Source organism: Gasterosteus aculeatus, chromosome 9 (genome assembly GCF_964276395.1).
Source record: "Gasterosteus aculeatus chromosome 9, fGasAcu3.hap1.1, whole genome shotgun sequence".
NCBI lineage: Eukaryota > Metazoa > Chordata > Actinopteri > Perciformes > Gasterosteidae > Gasterosteus > Gasterosteus aculeatus.
Genome location: NC_135696.1, coordinates 14,459,459 through 14,486,776, shown reverse-complemented (window position 1 = coordinate 14,486,776; position 27,318 = coordinate 14,459,459). Strand labels below are relative to the sequence as shown.

General features: G+C 39.0%; 1 protein-coding gene across 3 annotated transcripts in view; it reads right to left on the bottom strand.

The window, feature by feature from the left end:
• The window catches only part of ctnna2 (catenin (cadherin-associated protein), alpha 2), a 224,977-nt gene that overhangs the window by 36,036 nt on the left and 161,623 nt on the right, over window positions 1–27,318 (bottom strand). For all 3 annotated transcript variants that reach the window (XM_040186278.2, XM_078109035.1, XM_078109034.1), the window contains 2 exons: window positions 25,566–25,646; window positions 18,493–18,645 (listed from right to left, as the gene is read on the bottom strand). In XM_040186278.2, coding sequence (XP_040042212.2) covers window positions 18,493–18,645; window positions 25,566–25,646 — 234 coding nt within the window. The remainder of the gene's footprint in view (window positions 1–18,492; window positions 18,646–25,565; window positions 25,647–27,318) is intronic.

Below are 27,318 nucleotides of genomic sequence, written 5' to 3'. Positions count from 1 at the left end.
TCTTGTCAGAGACGGCCAGGACAGACAGATGAACGGATGGGTACTTCAAATGATAATAAAGTCTCTGACTGGACAGTGTTTAAATATTTCATTCCAAACAATTCTTGCATTTGTATTACATTTGTGGTAAACAAGAACACATTTATAGCCATATTGGTGAATGTGCTTTGATTGCCTCTATTTTATGAGACCAATATATTTTATGAGATGATCCAAATGTGGTTTGTGAGACTCTCTGTGGAGCTCCTCAAGATCTCTACAATGGAACAAAACATGTAGTGTCAATAACATACACAACTCTGAACTTAACATCTGCCAGTTCTGTTAAGAAATTGGGATACACTCCAAATTGAGGATTGCACATGTGTGTGTTTCACGGCACTTATAGTAGCATCATTTGATGATTCATTAACTTGCCTAAAGTCTAGGAGTGGAGCAAACTACCGAGTGCCTATTATATCGGGAGCATTATGCCACAAACAAGTTGGTGACTTTGTACGCGGCAGCACACAGGAGCATCCTCCAAAATGAATCCAGTGCTTGACCCCAACACCACAACCTCATCCCGACCACAAATTACTGCTACATTGTTAACCCCATTTAAATGCACTCACTTAAAAATGTATAAAGCAGCATGTGGCCTGGCATTGTAACACTCTAAAGTGCAGCGCAAACCAGGCACATAATTATGTCATTATTCTGGTTCAGCGAATGGATTGGGAAAACATATGTCTTTGTTTGCTAGGCTGCGGGGGAGCCTGGATGTACAATGCGGTGTGGATGCAGGATTAGAACCATACATTAAAGAGTTAGATGTAAAAAATACAGAAGATGTTTTAACTCCGATATGTCACTTGTGCTGAATACCTTTACCACCCAGATAAAACTAAGGTTCGGAGGGGTAATTGGCTGGAAATGGGTGAGCAAAGAATTTCTGGATTATTTGCCATGGTAACAGTTGTCACATCTTCCCAACCAACACAATTTTAGACTCATCAGGTTTTCTCTGTATAGCTGCCCATTCTTCCAGAATGAATTCACTGGAGCAAGAACTGAATTATAAAGTGAATAAAGTGCGTGGATATGCATTCATATGCTGTCGACAAAGCTATGAAGTTGTGCATTTTGGGTACCACCTAATTTGACAGCACTGTAATTACAGAGAATGAAGTGAACAGAGTGAACAGTCTGTAACCGTACAAAAGACAACTATATGTCGTCCACAGGAGGGAATATCACATTGACCACAGTAAAGCAATATTACATATTTTTGTCAAATCATGCAATATGTACCTACCTATCCAACTACTCCCAAAAAGTACCACAGTGAAGGCTTGAGTACATAATTAGTAATAGATACAGTGATGTCTTGGCCATTTTAATGATATAATGATGTGCTTGGTCAGATTCAGAGTTATCTCTAGTATAAATGTAATAAATGGGGGGCTCAAAGCAACAACGTCACTGACCTGAGGTTCCCATGAGTCAAAAGTCTAAACTGAAAGTATCATTATGGTTATATGAGATCAGCAGAAGGCATGAGCAAAAAGGGGATGGGGGGGGGGGGGTGCCAAATGATCCTCCATTGCAGGCAGGGCCATCCTTCTCTCCTCCCCCCACCCGGCCAAAAGTACAGCTTGCTTGCCTCTGGAGAGAGAACGGATGCTCCTTCTGCTCCATTAATTTAATGACCATGGCCCGTGACTAAAACCAGCTTAGCAGGTATTGCTCATCCCCATTGGCTCCTCATTCACTAAGCATGCCATCTATGCATGAATGCAACAGGGGCAATGAAAGCAAAGGGGAGGAAAGGAAATTAAGAGTGACGGAATGGCTGCAAACAATGGTCTGATTTTACGGCGTTGGTGTCAAAGTTTGACGGATGTCATAAGAATGACAGACCAGTGCTGGTTTGATTAAATTCATTTAGTAAATAGTGTAAAGACATGTTCCCAAGAACATATATCTGGTATTGTCTTGCTGTTAGCAAGACTACTCAGCCTTCGGGGATGTTTTGTGGACAACAATGTCAAATAGGAAAGATCCTTTAAGTCCCCAGAAATAATTAATGTATCTCAAGGTGTTTAAGATGATTTTACAACCATGGGAAATAAATAAATAAAAAGCTGTTTATTTGAGAAAAAAAGAGTTCTGAGTGAAAAGTTCAAACTAAGCATTTTATGGTTGAAATATATGAGCTACTGTATGTGCCTGGATTGTAGAGGGCCCTCTGGGTGCTGAGGATGCCGAAGCAGATTGCTGTCAGTCAATGTTTTGGATTTGACCAGATGTGGCGCAGCCCTTCAGAAAAAAATGTAACATTTTGGAAGACCCCGTCATGTTGCACAGTGGCTCCTTTGTTCTTATTGAGGCGATGCACACAAGACCAGTTCCTCCTTCTCATACACTCTTCTCTTGTCTTTTGTTCAGCATAAGAAATGTCAGCGTGATAACACGCACTGTATGTGACAACACATACAAAGCGATTTAGGATGAGGATGAATGTATGAACTAACTACAGTAACTAAAACAGAACCACAAAATCTTTAATCCATCTGGTTTATAACCTTTCTAAAACAAAGTAGGAAATACAATTAAAAAAGCCAATTTAAAAAAAGACAACAACTTCTATTTATTTTTTAAATGTGGGGGCGGGGCGTATCAGTTCATACCAAGTGGGCTGTGGTCCGTATGAACTTCCTATCCGGACTGAGAGAAATAACACAGTGAGCGAAACATTCCCTGCACATGTCCAATAATGAAACTTGTCCAGAAGTCCCGCAGGCTATGTGAACACAACAAAATCAATGATCGCTCTGCTTGACAACTCTCGACCGGTCAAAATCTTCACTATCTCATACAGTATCGGCAAAAAATATCTCCCTCACATAGCAACGAAAGCCATGTTACTGCTCCGACTCTGCATCACAGAACGAATAGTGACAAACGCACATAACTGCAATGTAGTCTTGCAGCAGTGGGACAACAGCGAGTAGGTGAAGTCTATGCAGAACAATGGAAGTCTAGCTGTTCGTGACAGGCTTGCAGCAGAGGTATGGCTCACCTCCTCCACTTTAATCCAGACTTGAGATGGCTATGATTTGCTTTTAGTTCATTCCTGTGGAGTAGGCGGTAGAAACAGGCCCTTGCAGGTGATACCTCCGGGAATGTCACTGCTCTAAGGTGTATGTGTTGCTTCCTGATTGTCTGCAGGAGCACAGCCTGTGTGCATGTTAGTCCAGCATCTCATAGGAGAGATGTCTGCTTCAGCCTGACCTCTGGGGAAATAGCGACAACAAGTTGGCTGTCAAATAGCAGAGCTGCTTGCCCGGAATAGTATGAGGTCAGTGTGGAAAAAAATAGGCCTCCCACATAACAAGAGCCGACAGGGCTTCTTCACTAAATGTGTGACATTCTGAGTCAAGCTAACGGCCAAGTATTCATAGTCGAATCATGTAACAGATCTGTTTGGGTGTCACTTTGCAAACCATGGCAATTACTGAAGTGATCATCAATAACGCTTAGTGGTTGTCTCAACCTTCAGGTCAAGGCGAAACTTTATTTCGATTACCCTAATTCAATGTTACAAAAGCTCCACAAGGCTTCCGTTAGGAAACATGAAATAAAAGTAAATACTTTTAACTGTCTGCAAGAAATTACCAAAAAATAATATGCTGATATGAGACCAAATCGTTTTGCTTTTTAATGTTTAATATTAAAAAAATAAGCGCGTCGAAGATATTTACGCCTCTAAAGCTTGTCACATTTTGAAATAAAAAAATGTGGAAAACTGTTCTCCGTGTTTAGGATGCGATTGCATTGTCTGGTCCCTCTACATTGAAGTTCAAAACTGCCCCAAAATATAACTAGTAAACTAACTAACAAAACTTCACAGAAAACATGTAAGATAAAAATAAAAATAAATAAAGATAAAACAGTTGCTGTAGGCATTTGTATTCTATTCATGTGCATTGAGGACAGTTACTGAACTTTTATGTATCAAAAATTACTCTTTTAAAGGCGAAACAGCTCTGGTTCACTAGGGACATCCTCTTGCTTATTTCAGCATCATTTCAGGGCAAAAATGTCCCTAGATGGTTCTGTCTTGATTGAGTGTTCTTTTGATTTATTACCTAGGGGATGTTTGTTGCCATGGTGACAGAGAAAGCAGGGGCCAGCACAGTATTTCATTACTGACCAAACAAAGAGCAAAATCACACATAATTTTCCATTCTGGAGGACAGACAGGAAAGGATTAAAATGTTTTTCTTGGCTATGTAATTTGCCTTCCGGAGGTGAAGTATTTATGGGATGAAAAACACGTTATATTTTAAGGTTCTTTGCACTGTTCACGGCAGCTGAAGAAAAAAGAGGTTAATTAATAGATGCATGCATATTATTTTTGTAGGTTACATGAGTCTTACTAGTCACAGCCGTCTATTAATCGTTCTAGTTCATTAGGAAGTATTTCTTAATATATTTCTGTATTTCACATTACATAAATGTACCCAAAATCTCTAGCACAAGATATTTTATAAATATTGGTCTAATAATGTGGGTTCATCTGTTACTGTAAGTGTACATCTTTCTGGATATATTTAAGGTTTACATTCAGTTACATTGATTTTACTGTTTTCACTGATTTCTGGGGCTCTGCACTGTCAACTCACCCACCGATTCCCTGAGAATAAGCTTCCAATACAAATAGATAAATAAATATTGTGTTTGTACACCTTCTAATAAAAAAGACCAACTGGTGAAAAGATGTGAAATATTCTGTTTATTCTAACATGCAACACCAGCCACTGTCAAATTCAACACTGTACAACTCTCATTTTCACTCACAGACACAAACACGCACCTACACACACTCACACAAACATGTGTACACATGCTACACTGGTGAAAACCAGAACCCAACCAAATAAATCCATTCATACACAAGTAGGTTATTTCACTGATGAGCAGGCATTCAGTTCTGTGCGATAGAATGGGATGTTTCACTAGTGTGTGTATGTGGGAGGGATAATTTAAGATTGTTTTATGGCAGATTAGACATTAACCAACAGTGCACATCACATGTGTGTGAAACAGCTGCATGACACCTAGATGTATCCACTCACATGTCACATTGCTTCTCTTAAATTACTGTACAAATTAAATAGCTGTGCACAACATGCACAACGACACCCCCTCCCTCGCCATCCCCTGGCTGCCTGTTATGGAATGAGATCAGACCAATGAATTCACATGGATCAAATGAACCCAAAATAGCACACATTACTCCCACAAGAAATAATATATGACATTATAGTGTGAGCTCTCGTTAATGCATATTAGATCATGAAGAACACCAATCTATGTTTACAACATCAATCCTGGTGAAGAGCAAGTTTGTGCCCCTTCCATCTGGCAGGAGGCTGAGGTCCATCAGGACTAAGACCTCCCGCCACACAAACAGTTTCTTCCCGTCGGCAGTCGGGCTCATCAACAGAGCCCGGTCCCCCACTGACTGACTATAACATTCCACCGGTTACTCCCCTTCACACTGCACATGTCACTTTAACTGTAATTCATCACTTTGTCGTCACTCGTCACATTGTTCTGCTTGCATTCGGAGTCTGTCTAGAACCTGAGTTTCACAGCTGTTTTTTTCTCTTAGTTCCACCTCATTCGGGTTATCTCTTCACCTGCAACCTTTGCTAAACAAACCCCAGCTCATCTGTCTTAAAGTCTTGAGAGAAACTGGGAAATGGAAAGAAAAAAGTAAATATACAAAAGCAAAAAAAGTGCAGAGGGAAAGATAAGACCGCATTGGGTCAGAGGAAGAAAGGAAATTAAATTAGATATATGTCCTATTTGTGAATTGCCGGATCTACTATTCTGCTTTATTTATTTTATTTGAGTAAATAGCAAACATGTGGATTTTAAGAGTGTGTGTATAAATTTTGTAGGTATGGGCCCCAAACCAAGTACATTTATAATGAAATTATGGCCTTTAAAATGTAAAATTGCACTGAATGTTTTGTGTAGTTACAATGTCAATATGTATTTGTTATCCCAAGATTTTAAATATTTGTTGCACAAGTTACTGCATAGCCTTTAGCTCTTACAGAAACCTTTCATCAATTATAATAGCTAGAATTTTTTTTACCATAATGACAACCCGCCCCTGCCTGCTCCTCTTTTTTTTTTTGCTAAAAGTTGTAATAGCGCCATAATCATCTAAAAAGGACGTTCCAATTATCTAGAGTGCTCCTCAATTAAGCTTCTCTCCAGGTGCCAACATTCCCTCCCTTATTCAAACCTGTCACTCCACATTTGACGACAAACAAATCCTTTTCTGCCCATTGAATCCTGATTTTTGAACAAATGCCAATGTGTGTTAGGGGATATCTTCAAATTGCTGCGGCGATTAGGAAACGGATTAGGACAGCATTTCTTCATACTAAAGTATGGGTCGTCGTGGCGCAGGGGTTAGAGAAGGTGTGCTGGGAAGTACAAGATTGGTGGTTTGAGTCCAGGCTGCCCCATGTTCCATGTCCCTGAGCAAGACACCTAACCCCTAATTGCTCCCCGGGCAAAAATGTGAAAAAGCCATAGGTTTAAAGTGTAATGTAAGTCGCTTTGGATAAAAGCGTCTGCTAAATGACTTGTAATGTAATGTAAAGTTAATCAAGAACAAAATGTAAGGTCACTAAGCATTCAAAACGTACATAAAACATAAAAATTCCCCTTGTGGGAAAATTGTCTATAGATTATTTATTTATTTATGCTGTAAAGTTGATAAATTACATGGGGTCTATATGTAATGACTTGCTTTTGAAGCCAGCTGCAAGGGGCTATTTTGACATACCTTGCAACAGCTGAAAGAAAGATATTTCTCACATTATATTACTAAATAAATCAAGCTAGATAGTCTATTCATTGCTTATTTCACAATTACACGCAGCAAGATACATTAAGTCAACAGAGGCACAGTTGTGTTTTGCAACAAGTAAATCACAAAGGTGTTGAAAATGGATACTTTTCTAAATATCTTTTAACAAAGGAACGGTGGCAAATCACAGGTTCTATGTATTTTTTCCTTTCACCTAACTAATCAGCAATGGGTGGTAACTGCCATTTTTGGATTGCCTTATTTGGCATTTGGTAAAAAGTCTTGGCTCTAATTAGGAGAGATGATCAATTTTCCATAATGATAATTGATGGCTTTTCCTCTGCACCACCAAAAACATTCCCTCTTTCTCTCACTCTTTCCAATTGAAGCCCCCATTCTGTTTCACTCTTCTTTACCACAGGGACACACTTCAGAGGTATGTGGATAAAAAAAACCAAAATGAAGCACCATTTGATTAATGGACTTAATTTCCAGCAGATTTCAGTTCACGGTGACAGCCCCCCACGAAAGCTTTCTGATTATTACATTTAAGCCTGTGTCAAATAGTATAACATCTTAGAGAGGAATATGTACGCCTGTTTGGATAAGTCATCATTTTTAGCCTGTTGTTAAAGCAATTACAAAATAAATGTGGTATTTCTTTAAATAAAACCAATGTTTCCTCAGATTGCACTTGTGTCACACGAAGAAGCTAAGAAAATCAAATATAGAATAAAGGAGTAATATAGTATATTTATAGTTTATAAATATTACTGTGATGCTACTATGAACATATATATTTGCAAAGTTGCTCTCTAAGAGCACAGATGCATTGTGCTTACATTTATCATATTGTAACACAGCAAACCCATATACGTACACTATAATGCCGTTGCCTCCCGTGCTTGTCAGAGCCTCCTAATCTTTGAACACAAAGACAGACCCTCTCTATGTAGCTTTGCAAGTCTGTGCTAATGCTGTGTAAACATTGCTGCTGCTGTTTGCCACTGATTTAGCACATGTTAATATTACATGAGACAGAGGGGGCCTTTGATGATGTAAGTGAACACTCAAACTAGGGCTTTCTACCTCAGGGAAGAGGAGACGGGGCTGTGGAGCAGCTCCTTCGAGATTTGTTTCACTTCCGCATAGGCAATAAAGCTTGGTAGGATATGAGCTGTGCATTTTACCGCAGTCGTATCACCAAGGCGAATTGTTCCGGTTTTAAATAATGGCACTGAGGCAAAACATAACTGTTAAATGTACAAGGTCAAGGAAAGCTTAAGCATTTACTGAAAATATGAAAAATTGATGAACTTTCTTGTTTTTTAGACAAACTGAATGAAACTGAAGAGCAGTTAGAAAACTTGTTGTTGAAAACTGCAATGTTTCCCACACTGATCCACCCGGATGACATCGAAACAATGCCAAGCCAGAGCAAGTTAGGTCTTTTGACAGGAAAATATTTACCATAGCTGGGAAAGTCTTTCAGCAGCTCACATTGGCTTTTGTTGGAATCAGAGGAAGATGGTATAAAGAATTTGTTTTGGAGTAAATATTTATATACACACTCACGTTGAATTGAAGGTATATACACAGTAAATACCTTAAATTCCCCCTGAGTGCTCCCGTAACTCATGAATTAAAAGCTTTTGTTTGACCTTGTGCAGTATTCTAAGCAACAAATCAAAGTCTCAGCTGTCGCTTAGTGAATGCTGTAATCTCCTCCTCTGTCTGCTGGAACCAATTTTCCTGGTCTAAAAGGCACCTATGGCCAGTTTGTGCCTTCTGGGAGACGTCCTTCATTATTGCTGCACCAACCTCTGATAATTCTGCACCTCCAACAGCCACCTCTGGACAGCTCAGTAATGATGAGGCCAGAACACTGACTCCTTTATGTCAGGCTCTCCACTCTCTGAGGTCTCTCTTCCTCTCCATCATTGTGTGACTTAAACCCTACACTTAAACCACGTATTATAGCTCGCAGGCTGGTATCATGTTAATCTCAGTTTTAAAAACATCATTTTTGTGGTCTTATTTTATTGCAAAAGTACCAAATTATTTTGTTGACGTGTGTTCAGAGACACTCACAGCCCAATGTCATCAATACAGTTATATAAGGACGAGTAGGCACAAGAAGGAGAAGCTCAGTTTCAAAAGAGAGAACAGACTCCTGATAAGCTCTTAACCTGCTGTCAGTGAAGGGAAATAGCTGCGGGACGTGGTGTAATCCAGCCCATCATAAATAGGTTGTTGAATTGATGAGCCACAGGAAAATAGTTACACACCTGCTTTGGTGAATTAACAATGCTGACGGTGAACGGGTTGAGGGAGGAAGTGGAGAAGTCAATAACCCCGGTCAATCCAAGCTTCCGGGGACACTGCTACTCTCGTCAAATCTATACAATTAATAGTATGGATTTAGGTGAGACTCTTGTGGAGGGCTGCCCCAATTTGAAAAGGAAATCCTTTTCGAAATCACTCTTAAAGCATTATCTTCTTTATTTTAAATAAATATAATTTCAAAAAAAGAATATTACCAACAATATTAGATTTTATCAGTCTGTGTTTTAATTGATCTTTGGGCTGGGCCTCCTCAGTATTGTATTTATGTCTCTTTGCCTGTGCACTGTATTTTTTTCATTTTTAATTTAATTTTTATCTTAAAAAAAAAGATGTGTATATATATATATATTACATTATAAATATATATATATATATATATATATATATATATATATATATATATATATATATATATATTATACCACTAGATTTAAATTGTGAATTTGTAAATTCATTATGTTGTTCTTGTCGTGTCGTGTCTTTGTCCGTTGTGTTCACGTCCAATATCATGCACCAACCGCCATGTCAGATTCTTTGTATGTCTAACATACTTTGGCAATAAATGTTCCTGATTCCTGATTCCTGATGGAGTATAAGATATCTCTTTAAAATGATCCATCAATGGGCTTTTTCAAATAAGCTGCCAGGAGCTTCTATGTGCTCTCGTCGCCATCCATTACAGTAGCGCTATGGATGATCAATTTTAATAGACAAAAGATGGCTAGCCAAGGTCCCTCCATCAATGAAAGAGATAAGAAAAAATGGAAAATAATGGCCTGTTCTATGCGTACAACGCATTCCAGGTTGTCTGCTGATCCATTTAATATGAAAAGACTAAGTTTTTCCCATTCTGGCTCGTAAAACATAAATTATACCCAGGTGATGGCTATAGAAAACCGATAACTAGACAGATTTTCCTCTTACTCGTCCTGATCACTACGGGTGGAGCACATTAACGCAACCTGCAGTTTCAAATGATAGAATACAACATTTTTAATTGATAGCTACTGTCATCTGTTGTATGTGTTTAAGTAATTGTCGTGACTCAGTGACACTAACATGCTTAGCCTACTAGGCATGAGCACATGTACCAGCCATGTGTAGGACCCTGTAACCCAATCTCTCAACACCACAACGGCAGATACATTTTAGACAGAATGCAGAGTCTTCCCACAGACACGTTACATAATCATTAATGAGCTGAATGAATATGTGTCTACACTGTGTGCTTACGAGAAGGGTAGAGTGCTTTAATGCCGTCTACATCCTTCACTGAGAATGAAATCAAGAGAGACATTAATGGAAGTTTCATAACATACAATAACATAAGGTTTTGGCATGAAGGGCAACTCCAGTGGCAGCATGCTTCACATTGACTTCTATTTGAGTGCAGGCATTTCCGGCTCCTGCGCTACACAGGAAATGGGATGCCATCTCTTACAAGGAAGAGCATATTCCAGGGGCTTATCATCAATATTACTTTGGATTAATAAAGATTAGATGAGATCAATTATGAAGGTTACATACTGAAATGTTGAGTTGCTCAAAGATAAAGCATAAGCTCTTTATAGAATCAATAACTAACTGAGGTTCATATTTGATATTCATAATATTCATAATAATTCATTTTTTTCCGCAATTGTGTACAGAAGAAAATATTCTCTCATACACACACACACACACACACACACACACACACACACACACACACACACACACACACACACACACACACATAAACACACACACACGCACACTCATATTATCCCAACGACATATATATATATATATATATATCAGGTAAGAGTAAAACTGCGTTGCTGAGCTGTGAGGTATCGACTGCAGTTCTTTCCCAAATAAATGAATGCATACAAAAGGTCAAAGACAATAGTGCACATTTTCTATAATGTTATGAATTGTTACACAACATTAAATCTACTACAAGGTCATTATCTAATCATTTTTTTACAGATTTTTCGGAATTTAATTTGTCCTCAGGATGGATACTGAACATTAATCATATCATGACTAATGGAATAAAAGTCTCTTCATTTGAGACGGAATGGGACTGGTCTAACCATCCTGCACGTTGGAACACTGTATTGTTCATATTCTAGAAAAATTAAGATGATACATAAATCACAGGCAAAAAGGCATTATGGGACATCAAACGGGATATGACTAAGCCGCCATGGGCACATGACATAATTAAGGATTCATGCTGGGCTATATATTATATTACCATAGGAAGTCGCTGTTAACAGAAGCATGGTGCAGTGTCAAGTCTTATTCCTCTTTTGCTTTCTCTTTTGTCACACTTAATCTTGTGTAATCCACTTAGTGTCACATTTGAATAACATGACAGCAATTCCTCCGCTCCTTGTCAAGAGGCACCTTTACAGAAGCTAACCCAGCTCTTAGCAAGAGTGCTGACGTTTTTGTCTCGGAGCTAAGCTTATCACCACTTCAATTTGTATGGGCGAGGTTGGGTAAAATGTGTCACGCAAACATTGCCACCAATGCATGCATTCTCTGAGAGAGAGAACTCTTGAGTTGACTCCCCTTAAAAGGCAAGGGACGGTTGGGGGCAGTTTTTCGTGAGACAGAAAGGATGTAACACAAACATGATGAATGTCAGCGGGAGGTTAAAAGATTGGTTGATTGCATCCTAGGGCACAGCGGTAATTCTTGGGCTGATGACCAATTCCCACTGGGGCACATAGACTGAGTCACATGGGAATTAACAAAGACGCCGGCAGAAAGAAATTGCCAAATCTCAGTGTATATTTATAGAATACATTTTTTTTTACAAGTACACACAGTTTAACAATGTTTTTATTTATGTTTTCTGTCTCTTTAATTTCATTGGTGGACAACTGGTCCTTGAATGTAATGTGGTGATCTAGCCAATGAAGCAACATTGAAAACACAACATTTTGATCCAGCAACCGTACAGGAGGTCCAATTGGGCTATTATTTATAACTATACTGAATATCCATGATGCTTAAAGCTTACAAGAAGCAAAGGCTAGGTGCACTATAATAATACGGAACGGAAGAAGCTGTTCCTTAACCTGCTGGTCCGGGAGCAAAGGGCCCTGTAGCGCCTCCCAGAGGGGAGGAGGGCGAACAGTCTATGGTTGGGGTGCTCATGGTATCAAGTTATTGGATCATATCCTAGGGTAGAAATATCAATGCTCTAATGGAGAGTTCCTGAGGAAAACCCATTTTGTCAGTATTGGCATTCAACCAACTAATGGCACTGCAAAAAGTTCCACTTGGAAAAATAATATAAATAAAAGCAAACAAATGCATCTTAAATACCTCATTGTATCTATTCCTCAAAAAACAAACAACATATCTTGCAACAGTTTCTCTCCGCTCTTGTTACATTCCAGCTGACGTTATGCTGGCTGAGCTGGAACAAGTAATAGCACGTCGGCTGGCTAATGTTAGGCTCTCTGTGAAAAGCAATGGCAGGGAGAAGACATACTAAGTTGCTCCCTGGGACTTCCAGATGAATTCATTAAAGCCATCGACTTAGATGTGCGGTAATGCCGGAGGCGTACTGTAGTCATGCCACCGGCATTTGCATTTTGATGCTTGTCTGTCATGGCGTTACGGCAACAACGTTTGCAGCTGCCAAGAAGTACAGAGAAAAAATTGTTTTTTCACGACTACTTCTCACATTTTATGCCCTACCGCTGCACAAATGCACATTTGTGATGCGAGTCATTTTTAGTAAAACCAGCTGAAGATACATTTCATTACATTTTAGATACGGTTGTTTTCATTTCTGTAGTCTCAGGCTGCGATGCCGTCTCTACTGTTGACCATGCTGGTGAGGGGGCCAAATCAGAGGGCCACAGTACGAGACCCTCTGTCTTATTTAGAACACCAGCATGCACCTGCTCTTTTCACCTTGCTCAACACCTTCCACTCTCCTGTGTCCCTCATGGTTTGAAAACTTCTGTCGTGAAATAATAACTTCTTTCTCATTAAATGGCTCGTGATGACACAAGTCTCCAAATAATACCAGTTCAATTCATTTGGTTTATTTTGCAGTTAATTACAGACAACCTCTAAGAAGGTCAGTAATTAAGCATGATTGTCTTCGTATTTCATCCATTTTCATCTGACCTCATACAGCCCCTATTTTCTAAACGCTTTACTGGGCAGATTTCTTGCTACAGCTTAAGACCTCCCTAGTGAAATCTGAATGGCACTTTGTCTCCAGGGATATCACATTTATTGTCAGCACATTACATTCTCTTGACCTTAGCCATTGACCGAGGACTTTCTTGCCCAGTTTGTTTCAATCCCCAGTAAATCGTGGTACTTTTTTTTATATTACTTAGCTTACTGTGACATCCTAAAGATCCCGATAGGGTTATAGCTTGGAAACCACGCCTACTCAAGTGAAGTCTCTGAATTTTAATGGGTATACTGACTCGTTCTGTTTTGACATGCACTGATATGTGTAGGAAACTCTAATGGTCCACCAAATATTTTAGAAAATCGGAAAAGGATAAAAAGCGATGAGGAGGTTGCCCGAGAGAATAAAGAAAAATCTTTCTCTCATTGTTGTGGTAATTTCAGCTGTAGTCAACCAATGAAACAAATTGGTTCTACCAGCACATGTCATGATTATAGTAGGGAAATTGACAAGACAGTCCAGCGCACTACTTTTTCCTGCCTAGGATAGAGATCAAAGCTAAGTACTTGTAAAAAATAATTGTAAAAATTGTAAAAAATGTTTTTTGATAAAAGACATCAAAGCAAGTAACCCCTTATATATGACTTGAACTCTCTCTCTCAATATGTCTCTCCCTCTCAAATACACACAGACAGGTACCTTAGCCCCTGAACATATTTATTATGTAACCCTTTTAGCTGTTCAAAGTAAAACCAATAATCTGACCAATGACCAATTTTTTCGGACAGATTGACCAACATAGGAGGTGAGCAGTAGTGATGCAACTATGGTGTCAACTGTCATCTCCTTTGGTATGATTGAATGGTCATCATATGTAACATTAATGTGCAGAGCGTCTATCTCAGACACTCAGCACTGAGAAGTGACGCCAACACGAAAAGGAAATAGCAATGTGTTCCAAATGCACAAAAACAATTACAAAATGTTTAAACAAGCTTATTTGTAGCTTTGCTCAAAGCAAATCTCATGGACATTTTGCATTTTCACTCATGTTGAGACTGGCAGGATGAACCGTCACAGGTTTCCTTAAGTTAAGAGAATCTAAGTGACAAAATGATGTTGGGAGTGAGACATTAATTGATAATCAACATCCCTTTCTGTCTTGCACCTAAAAATAACCAAAAAAGGGCATACCTATGCTGGATTGAGTGGGATGTGATGTATCTTTCTATGGACATCGCCTGCTACATCTTCCAAAGGCAGATTTCCTGAGGGGCTAATAACTCTGTATCAAAAGAGACAATTAATGTTGGTCTAAAGGTTGTGGTCATCACAAATAGACCTGTTCCAACAGTGAGCCATCCCCTTCTCGGTTAACTGTCCAGTAAAGTGCTTTATGCAGTGGCCCCCAGAATAATATTTACTGCAGCAGTCAGTCTCATGTCGCTAAGCCCTGAAGGCCAATTCAGTATATGGATACATTCAACTCCATATTGATTATACATAATTACTGAAGGTATGTCTCTCCCCTTGACTCTGTTCACGTCTAAAGTAAGGTCAATGCTGTAAATCCAAAGTGGGAAAAGCGTAGCTTATTACAGCTGTATATGGAGAAAGCTCTATGACCAGAGATACAAAAAAAAAACAACAACAATATCTGCTGTAACTAATTAGCTCAGTCGATTATGCTGTCATTGCAGCATTTGGGACACAGATATTAACCTCTAACTACTGATGAAAAAGTTGTGGTTTAAACTTATTAAATGGAGAAAATAGGGGGGGGGGGAATAATGCATGAGGTGTCCTTCGTGACGCAATGCTCCAGGACGGAGTCAAGGTCAGAGGAAAACCTTTAATCTACCATTAGAATAGTGATGGAGCGTAACGTCCTTTGGAGGTCCAAGAATTGCTGACAAATGCTAATTCTTGCTGTAGTTCCAATGAAAAGGAACCATGTTAACGTTAAAAGACTTCATGTAGTTATGGAATCTAGATGGGCATGTCATTGTGGGCACTAGTGATTTAATGGAGAGCTCAGCTACGTGAGAGGTAGATATACATTACTTATAAGTGACTACATGTTAAATAGATGGATAACAGATATAGAAACAATGATATGGGGGGAGGGGTAGTACGGGCTGTAGAGTGTTATATTAACCATTTTGTGTTTTCGTTCTCAAAATTCACCACCGGCTGACCAGTCTTTAGCTACAGTTAATCATTTCAGTCTGAGAGACTGTACTGTACTAGAGTAGCTGTACTAGCGTAGCGTAGTAATACGCTAGCATATGCACACGTTCATTTATCTCTTTGTATGTGTTTGTGTTATGATGTTCAATGGACTTTGTGGACTATACACACTTTCTTGCACAAGTAGTCTAGTTTGTGTATGCAAAAAAATGAACATTTTCTATTGAACTGATATTACAATAATGAAAAATGTAGAAAAACGAGGATGTTCAAAGTTGATCAACCCTTTCAAACACTGAGGAATAACTAGCTCTTCCTTTCTCTGTGTCTGTACTATACGTAGCCTACGTCTTGGTGATTAAAATATATATTTTTGTTATCCTGCACTGCATTAAAGAAAAAAATAGCATGAGAGTGAGTGGTAGTGTATGAAAGTGCATGAGAAAGGTTCATAGTAACGTGGCTGTTTAATTTTGAAGGAGCATCTATTTGTATAAATACAGAGATGAACAACAAGACATGGACAATTCTAATGAAAATATCTAATTTGGGAGTCAAGGATCACAGTCATGACCAAAGTCATTAAATGTCTTTAAACCAATTCATATTCCCAGCCTAATAAATAATGGTTTTCTGACGGTGTAAATAGAATGAGGGGGCTTTCGGCTGAATTTGGCTCATTACTGAGGTAAGTGGGGAACAGTGGTGGTGAAAATAAAGATATCGTGCAGTGTGGAGGCAAATGGAAGAACACTGTAGTAAAACTGAGTAGACATGATGAGGGGGGCAACTTGTTACTTTGACATTGCTGTTAATGTCCAAACTCCAGGCCGATGAATTGAGACAGCTCCTCCCTGACAGCAGGGGGATGACTGTGGTGACATTGATCATGATGTTAATTAGCCCAATACATTGGATTGTGATAGTGTCCCTTCCGAAGACTGTGTCTGGGATGGAACGAGTAATGATGATGACAGCAATGACAATTATATTGGCTAGTGTGTAGGACAGCCTTTAGTGTATTAGCTATTCAGCTAACTGGGAACAGTAATGTGCATGCTCAGCCAGACAAATGGATGCCAATCTAGGTTGCACCTCATTATAGCTTGAGCTCAATGTTTTCCAATACATGGTATATCATATGCATTTTTGGAATATGCTGGAAGAATGTTGAGAAAACATAACTTGAATGTCAGCAGTGGTTTTAGTTCAAAGATGCAAAATAGAGCTGGAAATAAGACCAGGGGGAATTTTTGTCTGCACGGATACTTCAATAGCGAATTTCTCTCAACAACATTGCTGTATTTGCGTGAATCATCATTTGACATGCAAACCTCACATTAAATACAGACTCCCTAGTCAGAAGGATTTCTTTTTTGTTTAAATAATTTAATTCTTAATTTGAGACAGCTTAGTTCTTGTTTTGACGTTGATTGTCAGCCAGCAAACTGACAGCAAACTGCTCAATGATACTGTCATGTACCTTTCAAAACATTTTTTTAAATACTTGAAGAGATTGTGCAAGTAAAGAAACAAGCCACTATTTTCTAAACTTGTGTTGATACCCAGCTTTAAATAAAGAGATAACTTTCACGAGTTTGTGAGTTAACACTTAATGCCCAAACGCACTGAATGCAACATTGAAGCCACTCCTTTGGCAGAACTAGCAATACTTAGGGAAAAGGTTGCTATTCAATTTTTGTAAATTACAGAAACCCCTTAAACTTTTGGCATCACACCATCTACTAGAAACAAGAGACTGCCGTCATAATACTTTGGTGCTTGTCCAGCAATTTGACACAATTGTTTATCTTTTAAAATGCGAGTATCAAGCATAAGGGCACAAGATCAACTCTGTACCTCTAACCGTTGCCAATTATTTAGCTTAAAAAGCTTAAAGATTAATGCAAGAGAGTGCAAAACAATATCTCCCATCTTTTATTTTATCAGAATAATAGAAAGTATGAACCTAACGTGTCCAAAGACACGTAATGTTGGTTTTAACATTGGTTTTTGAGTGCAGCATCAAGCAAATCCTCCCTCGTCCGTAAACAGCTTGGAAAGACCAAAAGGGCACACAATTCACTCACTCTCAAGCTGAAGACAAAGGAAGCTTTACATAGTGACAGTATGTAAAGAGAGGCACATGCGGCTTTCTAAAGCCTCCTTTGAAAGAGCCATGACAACAAAAGTAAATGCCCACTGACGGACATAGGAATCTATCACAGGACCAACAACAAATGGTTACATTACGTCAAAAATTCAAGGCTGTCATTGGCTATTTCTATCACCGTAGTGGAACACAGGAGAGAAAAGCACACATGTATAATTTGCAGCTGCAACATTACCGCTGCACTTAAGTGGCTGAGGTCTGCATTCAGAGCAGCACAAAGAGAATTCCATTTCTAAAATTCAGTCAGAGTAAATGCTGGTCGAAGCTTTGAGTTGTGGTTTGCAGTGTGATTTCAAACACAAACGCACCAGCAATTAAAGACAAGCATGGTTAGGAGCAAGATGTTTGGCAATGTGACCTTTTTGCAAGTCATTAAATAAACTGTCCCTCACTGTCGGGGAGAACAGCCGTGGCATTTAATAAGTGAAAGCAAAAATGTCCATACAAGTTGAGTGCGTGATTATTCTTGTGTGTTTGAAATGGTGAAGATGTTTTGATGGTGCACTTAAATGGACACAGCTTCAACAGCAGTTTCTGTTACAGCTTTATATTGCTCAGTTAAGACAAATCCTCTTGTGTTTGAAATCGGAAGGCACCATTATGGTAATCTGGGATGCATATATATATATATATATATATATATATATATATATATATATGTGTGTGTGCGTGTGTGTGTGTGTGTGTGTGTGTGTGTGTGTGTGTGTGTGTGTGTGCATGTGCCCCGTTGTATAATTCATGACTGACCTCCACCAGCTTGTTGGCATGTTCACGGAACACCTGGGCGTACTCCTTGACCTCCTTCTCATTTCCACTTTTAGCCGCTTCAATAAGCACCAACAGCGGGACGTTGGTCTCCAGGAAGGAGTCTGAGATGTGGTCCATCACTGCCTTTCTCAACTAGAATATACAAGGAGAGACGTGGGGAAGAGACCACACAATACATGTTATTCCAGGTAACTGTATTACATATCATTTAGCTTTGTGATGAATGTGATGCAGTAACGTAATGGGGTGAAAGCACACAAACTAGGAGAGTCAAAAAAAGCCGCAGAACTCTCAACGGAGTGTAAATTGCTCGTAAGGTGTCATGTTTCCTATAAGCCCTTTTACTAGATTTTGCGACTTCTATCTTTTTTCATGGAATGGTTTTGAACCACACTCCCAGGGGACTATTCGTTTTAAAAGACAGTAAATAGACCTGAATGGCTCTAAATGGGATATATGATGAGGTGTCAGAAGGAACAGTATAGAAACCAGACAACAAGTCCTTTATCTAACACACATTATGAGTTAGTCATACAAGACCAGTACTAACACAGACAGGAATAAAATATAGGGTCAAAGGGAGCAATCCCGCTCGTGTGGCATCACCACCCATTTATATGATATAACATAGAGTCTGGATTCTTACATTATCAATTATTTTGGTGCCATTATCTCTACTACAGAATTGCATTGATACAAATGTTGCTTTTAGGCAAATCGTACAAAAAAAAATCAATTATTACTTCTAAAACCATTTGATGGGATTAAAGTGAAACCTGTTTAATGTTAATTAAACAAATCAAACAAAGGATGACACTTATATTTTGAAGGCACATTCTGTTAATTTATTTTAAGTAAAAATATCAGAATTGAATTGAATTTTTTTCAGAAACAGAGATGCTGTGACTGACAAAAAAGCATATGAAAGTCAATCAAACTTGCATTAAATGAATTGCAGCAATTATAAACTTAATTGTCAGTCCGAAGAGTAGTGGAGGAGGGAATTCTGTTCTCTTTAAGGCCAGATAATCCATCACTATAGCTCCTGCAGAGAGAATAGATTTGGCCAGTGTAGTGGACATGACAGGTCTGCAAATGCTGTAAACAACCTGAAGCCCACACTCTCTGTAAGCACTACTTCATCCGAAACTCTGTAACCCTGGATCACCAATGTGATACATACTCTGAATTAATGCAAGACCATAAAGTTGTTTTTTTACAAATTGTGAGTAATGCATCTATTTCACTCAGCGGAGAACAGACATTGCATAAGTGCAATGGTGTAACCTCGCTATCCTGTCACCTGTTGGGAAGGGCGGGTTATGAGACAAGAAAAAAGATCATTGCACAAGAACTAGGGTAACACTATGTGAGTAGTGTTGCAGCACTGGATAACGGTGTGACAGAAGACACATCATTTTGCAAAGGGTGGAAACATAATCTCCGTGGTTTTCAGGCCTTTAACTGTGATTACTTCATCAATATTCGCACTCCAGTGAATGAATGAATTGTTGAGCTGCATTTTGCGTGTGGACAATGTTTTACCATCAAATAACAGTATCATGAGGACACGGCCCCAGGGATTGGATATTTGCAAATAGGAGGTTTATTGTATCAGGTCACGTACATTTAAAACGTTGAGGATTGCAACCACCTTCAAAATCAAGCAATAGACAATGTCACACTCTTTCTACATCATACATTCTTAGGATAGAGATGCAGTTGACACATCATATTTCACTATGTTAGCATATGAAAGCCAGTCATACACTTATCTTCTCTGTGTTCGATGGGTCCTTGTCACCTTTTGCTCAAGTGTGAAGTTTAAAGTATGAAACTATTTCTGCTGTTCCTGAGGAGAAATGACTAGAAGATGGCACATGCAGTGGCTTTTATCATGCATATGATGGGTGTAGAGGAGTGTCTGTTCTCTGGAGACTTAGGAATGCCCAACAGTGAAAGCGATTCTGACGGTTGGTTTGAGTAGAGAAATGAAGCAGAAGAATGATTTCCCAAGTCAGAGCTTCTCCTGCACCATCAGCATTCTAATGTTCACACAACACTCCCACAGAAATCCATCTTCAATCTTTCAGATCTCAGCTTCCTCCATGCTCCACCCCCAACGTCTTCCTCTCATGCTCCCTCAGCATTTCGCTTACACTTAAATGAAAATAGGCCTGGAATTCCAATAGATAGTGAAAGCTCTTCTCATTATTATTTAGAAGGGCAGCTGTATTCACGGAGTGCCACATGAATTCAAGCTGTGTATTTACGTATTCATATCTGAGAGGTTTTTTTTTGGAATGCTCTGGAATTTCGTATTGTATCCTTGATTTAATGTGTTGCCTTACATAAGCCATTGTGGAGAAGCACTTTTTCTGAAGTATAACTTACATGCACAATATTAACAAAGAAAGTATTTTCTTTAGACTTTTGTGCTGAACTCTACGTCTCGACAGAGCAACCACAACACCAACCAACATGTAAGATTAAATCCATGCAGGTTATTGCATAATGCTTATTAATATCCATGGCTTCACGCGAAGGTGTTTAAAAAATCAAATATGTTCAGATGTCAAAATATGTTTCTGCATCTGTAAAACTGCTCGTCCCTCCCCCACTGAGAGCAAAACACTCAACTAGATCACGACTCTTTGCTGTCCTTGCTCCGAAATGGTGGAACGAGCTCTCTGAAGACACCAGGACCGCAGAGACCCTTCACATCTTCTGCCACAAACTAAAGACACACCTCTTTAGACTTTTAGACTTTAGACTTAAACATTAAGAGCTGAGAATACCACCCAAATTGTTGGTTTCCGTAATGTTTACAGTTGCACTTCAGTGTCTGTTGTGTTTTACTTGTGATTCCGAGCACATAGTGGTGGGTACCTTGGGTCAGCAGAGTTTCTTATTAAAATGTCAAGCGCAATCACAGCATAAACGGCTGAAGTCACGGCTGAGGGGAAACAGCCTGGGCAAATCAGAAACTAAGTAATAGCTCTCATATATGATATCTATCAGGGAGCATGGGAAGATGATTACTGAGAAAAGAGTGGAGAAATGGGAGGGGAAAGAGGGACTGCCTGATCATTAACAGGCTAAGGACAAACACATTTTTCTTCCTGCGAAATTAAATACTTTAAATATTTACTTTTTGAGCACTGTAAGTAATCTTAATAAGTAATATATTTTACAACCTCAATAATCACATTCCCATGTAAGAAGACACCTTCTACGAGCATTCACTGTGTTTCATCGATGAGACACTCTTAATCGCCAAGACGTCTTTATTCTTACTGAATGACTAAGACTTCCTCTTTTTCTGTCATGGAACATGGCCTGAGTTAAAAGACATTCGAGAATGCCGTACTGAACTGAATATACTGTAGAATAATATACACTATATAGTATAATGTAGTGGTTATGAAAATTAGCAGATCATTTATGACAAAATCTAGTATATAATAGGCATTGAATAAAGTCAGTTTTTTTCTGAATCTACCCATATAGACAGAGAAAAAGGCTAATGTGCGAAAGCCGAGTTTTTCGGGTGATCCAGTTTGAATTTAGAGTTGGGCCCCTTCCCAGACTGAAGCCTTTTTTTAAATATAACTTTGGGGAATGTGCAGAGTTTGTGATTCAGTTATGTCTGTTTATGTATCAAACGATTTTTGGGAAGCATTGGCAGAATTTGACGCTGTCAAAACACTAATTACACACATATCTTTTGTACTTAGCAAAGACAAATATATTTAGACAACGAGCAGATACAGAGAGACCTTTGCACTACTTTGGAGTCCTGTCTGCCCATCCGAGAAAGTGAATCTTTTACTTTACTTTTACTTTTACTATACCTTTACTGAGGAAAATAGTGTACTCAATGTATGCAACTAATCATCTGTCTTCTGCATCTGGGATTGGGAAGGTAGGCTATTGTCTCAAATAACAAGGCATTAGGGAATAGCATATATGCAATAGCATAGGTAATGGCCCTTGAAGCCTTTGAACAGATCTAAAGGTTCCAATATACTAAATTGTTATTCTAAACAAAGAGTTACAGCTGATAAGTTTCATGGCAGATGTTCCTCCTTAACGTGATAACCCTCAACAATTAAAAACAGCTGTACTAATCAAGAAACTAATGGCAGCAAAGGAAACGGTTTTGACATGCCATAGCAGGAAGAGAGGGAGAGAACGGAAAAACAAAACGTGTGAGGCAGTTTTGGCAAGGGGAAACCTGCAATCAGCCGTCAGTCAAAACACAGCCCATAGAGATCACTTGACAGATGCATTCATTACAGAGGAGGACAGAGGGTAGAACACATGGCTCATCTACAACAACTTTGTACGGTCGGTTACCTTGTGAATACTAATTAAAGCCAAGAAAGAAACTGTGTTCAGAATTGTGCCATTTTCAAGGTGTTCTTTTTGGTTGCATTAGATGACAGTGACTGAGTGCTAACATCTAACCTCTAACGACAAGCACACACACACACACACACTTCTGTACATTGCTACAACTCAATCTCTGCAAACTTTATTTTGTTTTTTGCAAGATTACATGCAGGCTGTACTATGTGAACTTCACGCTGATTGCTCACATAATCGGTTAAAAGTTGACTTTTATAGATTTGTGTGATTTTATTGGCTAACAGCTAAAGGAACTAGCAGGGCGCACGTCGCTGAAGCTACAGCCGCTTCTACAAAAGGTGGAGCTGACTGTGTTGACACACATGTGCTGTACAATGCCTTACAGGCCGTTGGTGTCTGGACGGGGGATTCAGGGAATTTCAATTTCGGGTTGTTGTCATTCAATCATACAATAAAAGAGTTGCTATTATGCAGAGATCCTCCTGTAATGTTATTATGCTAATTAAACTTCATGGCGGGAAGATGATCATCCCGTCATCATTATCACATCTTGGACCGAAGGGTCATTTTGAAAGAAGCCCCATTGTTTGGGGCACCAGATGCACAGCAGGAGGACAGAGCTTCACCTGCTGCTAAAAGGCTGGTAAGGACTAAGGGGCACTAACTTATACCCGGGCCTGCCTGAGCACCGGGGATGCATCATGACACCACTTGCTTTTATTCTTCGGCGCCCCGTGTAAAGCAAAAAATGTCAAACTACCTGTGTGAGACCACACGCTGGCTGGAAGTTGCAGCTATTTGTTTAACGTGTGCTGCTTTGGTTTCAAGGAAAGTAGACAAGTTATCTTTTGACACTGAACTGACATCATGACAAAAAAAATGTTTTTCATTCAACCCATCAATCGGTCTCTGTTGATAGATGACATCTCTTCATTTTTCAACACGAGGTTTCTATTCTATTCTATTCAAGTATTTAGTTGTTCGGTAAATTTAAGAATTTGGGGGATTATAACTGTAGTTTACAAGTGGGTCCATCGCTTCATTTACACAAAATATCAATTGCATTTATACTTAAATATTATACATAGAAATAATGAGTTTTTAGTTAGATAGTGTAGATGTTTGTAGAAGCCAGGTAAGCCTTCAAGATCTGGGTTCTGGACTTGCGTTTTAATTGCTAGTGTATACACCTTAACATAAAGAGATACATTACTGAAGGGGTTTTGCTTTGAATGTACCCCTCAGTGGTAATTGAAGAGCTCTTTTCAGCAAATGCAAATAAAGAAGCAACCATGTCATTGTGGATTGATATAGAAAAAAATGTAATTTTAAGTCATTAATCTCTGTTCAACACCTGCTTGCATATCGATCAGTTATTTTGTGTTTGAATGGGAGTGGAACAAAAATTTCACTTGTCACGTGACTGAAAAGAAATTGATAAACTGTTTAAATGTATGCATGGTTATTCCTTGCATTGTCCCCATGAAATGTACAACCAAAACTCAACGGGGATACTTGACAATATACTGCATTATCCCTGGATAAAAGACAGCTTAGCATGTCTTGTAAACACAAGCATTGTCACAAGGCTTGTTAGGTTTTACCTGCTCCCATTCCACAAACACTGTCATTTGTGCTTGTCTGTTCTAATTTTTGATTCACAATGGAGACAGTGATGACTGAAACGCTGAAACACACAATAGTGCTCCTCCCCTAAGGAAGGTCTTGTGTCTCTACACGGTGTCACTCGCTTGGTAAACTCATAATTACTGTATCACAGCTCTAGCTAATGCCCACATGTCTGCAGCAAGTTTGCCCTCCCACCTAAACTCAAAAGCTCAAATAGACCGCCCATTCTGTCAAGCCCAAACACTGAGTCAATAGAAAATCCCGTCAGAGTGAGTGCCGCCTGCCAGCCTGCCACGCAGCACCACCATGTGCTGCCCAAAGAGATGATGACGCACGGTATCGAGTGGCATCTGGAACGATTGTTGGTCTTGATAGGTCGAGAGGATACATCTGCAGCAACTCTGTGCAGGTCGTTTTGCCCAAGTGCCTCTCGAAAGAGAACCATCAAATCTACACTGTATGGCAGGAAAGTTTTTTTTGATTGTAAAAATGCACTCACGGACCACGACAATTCCTCACAGTTTATCAATGGCTCTGCCATTTTACTCAAAAAGATGTGTGCAACTAAATTTCTGAGAATTAGAGTTTCGAAATTTTGGAATTTAAATATTAAATTGGTCTCGTCATACATACGTTTTTTATACCATATAACATCCAACAAATCCTCATCAAACTTGTTACCAGTGACAATGAAAAATGAATAACTGATGCCATTCAGCTCTGACGTTATATATAACAGAATCAACAATCACTTATTTATCACCATCACCATTGGAGCATATTAGAAGGCAACCTGAACTGAGTTCTTATTATCTAGATACATAAAAAGAAAAAATAAGCTGAAATACTATTGAATTGTATGTGTACATAAGTAAATACATTTATATATGCATACATATTCTGTATAAACAATTGGATTTGAGTTAAATACTGCATCGAGGGATGGACAATAACACTTAACCTAACCTTTAAATTGATGCATGTTCATTTCAGAGAAGGTTGATACAGGGTCTCAAAGAGAGATTGAGAGGGAACATGAAACATAGACTCACCTGTCTGCGCAGGTCCCTGGTCTTTTTGGTCATCTTATCGATGGCTGAGTTCAACAGGTCACCTTTCTCTTTCCTGCCAGTCTGCAGAAGGAGACAAAAAAGCATGGTTATTATATTTATAATACATGCAATTCAAAATATCATCTCGGTCTCAACACATATTTCAGTGTACATCTTCCTATTGAAGTGGAGATGAGAAAACACTTAGTCACAGGACATGAGTGATATTACAAGTGTTCCACAATTAGACCAAAGTTAGTGACAACGTGACTCACACAGTTTGCTATGTTACCAGGCAACTAGCCTCTCCGGCTAACTATCAATGTAGTTACCGCTAGTTCCCCTGTGTGCAGCACTTCCTGTCACTGCGTACTCCTAGTGGTGACTGGCACATAGCTGACACACACAGAGTCACAGACTCGTTTCCTAAACCCTGACTTGAGGGAATAATCAGCAGCGCGAAGCTTCACCCTTTTGCAGATTCCGCATCTCACCTTTACCACGCACTCCATCTAAGCGTTGGGAGTCACTCACACGCCAATACTAGAACAGGAAATCCCGCTGTCTTTTATACGGCCGTGATACAAATTGTGTTCAAACACCAGGCTGTGAAATAGGCTTCAATTTGCAGCGTGCCACCTTGGTGCCCTGTTTGACACTTACAAGCCCTATTTTTTCTTCCCCCAAAAAAACAATGGGAAGAGCGGTGTGATTTGTACTACAGTTCATATATTTCCACTTTTAAAATATAAATTAGGACTGCAGCGTGGACAAAAGGTTAGAAAGAGGATGTGAGTGTCTTGGACTGAACGATTTCGGCTCCAGGACACGGATAAATGATCTGGTACCCTGATCCCTGCTAAGAAATGCATACATGTGTGTCAGACACTGGATAGTTGTGCTGTACTGAGAGTAATGCATATGAATAAAGGCTGACTTTGCGAGACAAAACCAAAGTTCTGGCACTAAACTAGTTGCCGTGCAGTTGTTGTTTACTAATTTCTATACAAAAATGTATAATTGTGGACAGTAAATCTAAGAAGTGAACCAAGGAACCAGCAAAAAACAGGCCTTTGTGTAGAGGGGCTATGTAGTTGTTGCTTATCTCTCTGCTGCTGCACTATTGTCCTGCCTTCTTGATAATTGGGCGGAAGTGAGTGCTTCGTATCTATGTGACACAAAGAACTAAACAAGATCCCATCAGACTCACACCTCACTGCCACCTCACCCCGAGGTTTATATCGATTGTCAATTTCAATGCCATGGTCATGATAAGGTTGTAAAATTAGTCTTTCCACATTAATTCTCAGACAGAGGGAACAGAACAGAGAGAAGATTGCAACTTGAACTTAAAACAGGGTGATATTGACTGACTGAGTTTGTCCCTTGAGGTTCTATTTGGCTTAGTTCAGTTCAGGCTTAGTGAGGACCAAAACTATGGGGCGCTGTTTGTAAAATGTCGCACGTTCTAAAATCCTGCGCAGTTTTGCTACATTTAGCATTATCAAATGAACAAAAAAGCACGACAATATTCATATACTATATGTCACTTTCAAACATTTAGAGAGAAATTCATGAAAATTCATGCAATAACCTTTCCAAGGATGTTTAGCAGTAACACAAAGTTGTTAAATAATATAAATGTCAAATATAAATCTAAATGTTAAATCTAAATGTTAAATGTAAATGTTAAATATTAAATGTAAATGTAAAATTTAAATGTTAAATGCAAATCTAAATGTTAAATCTAAAT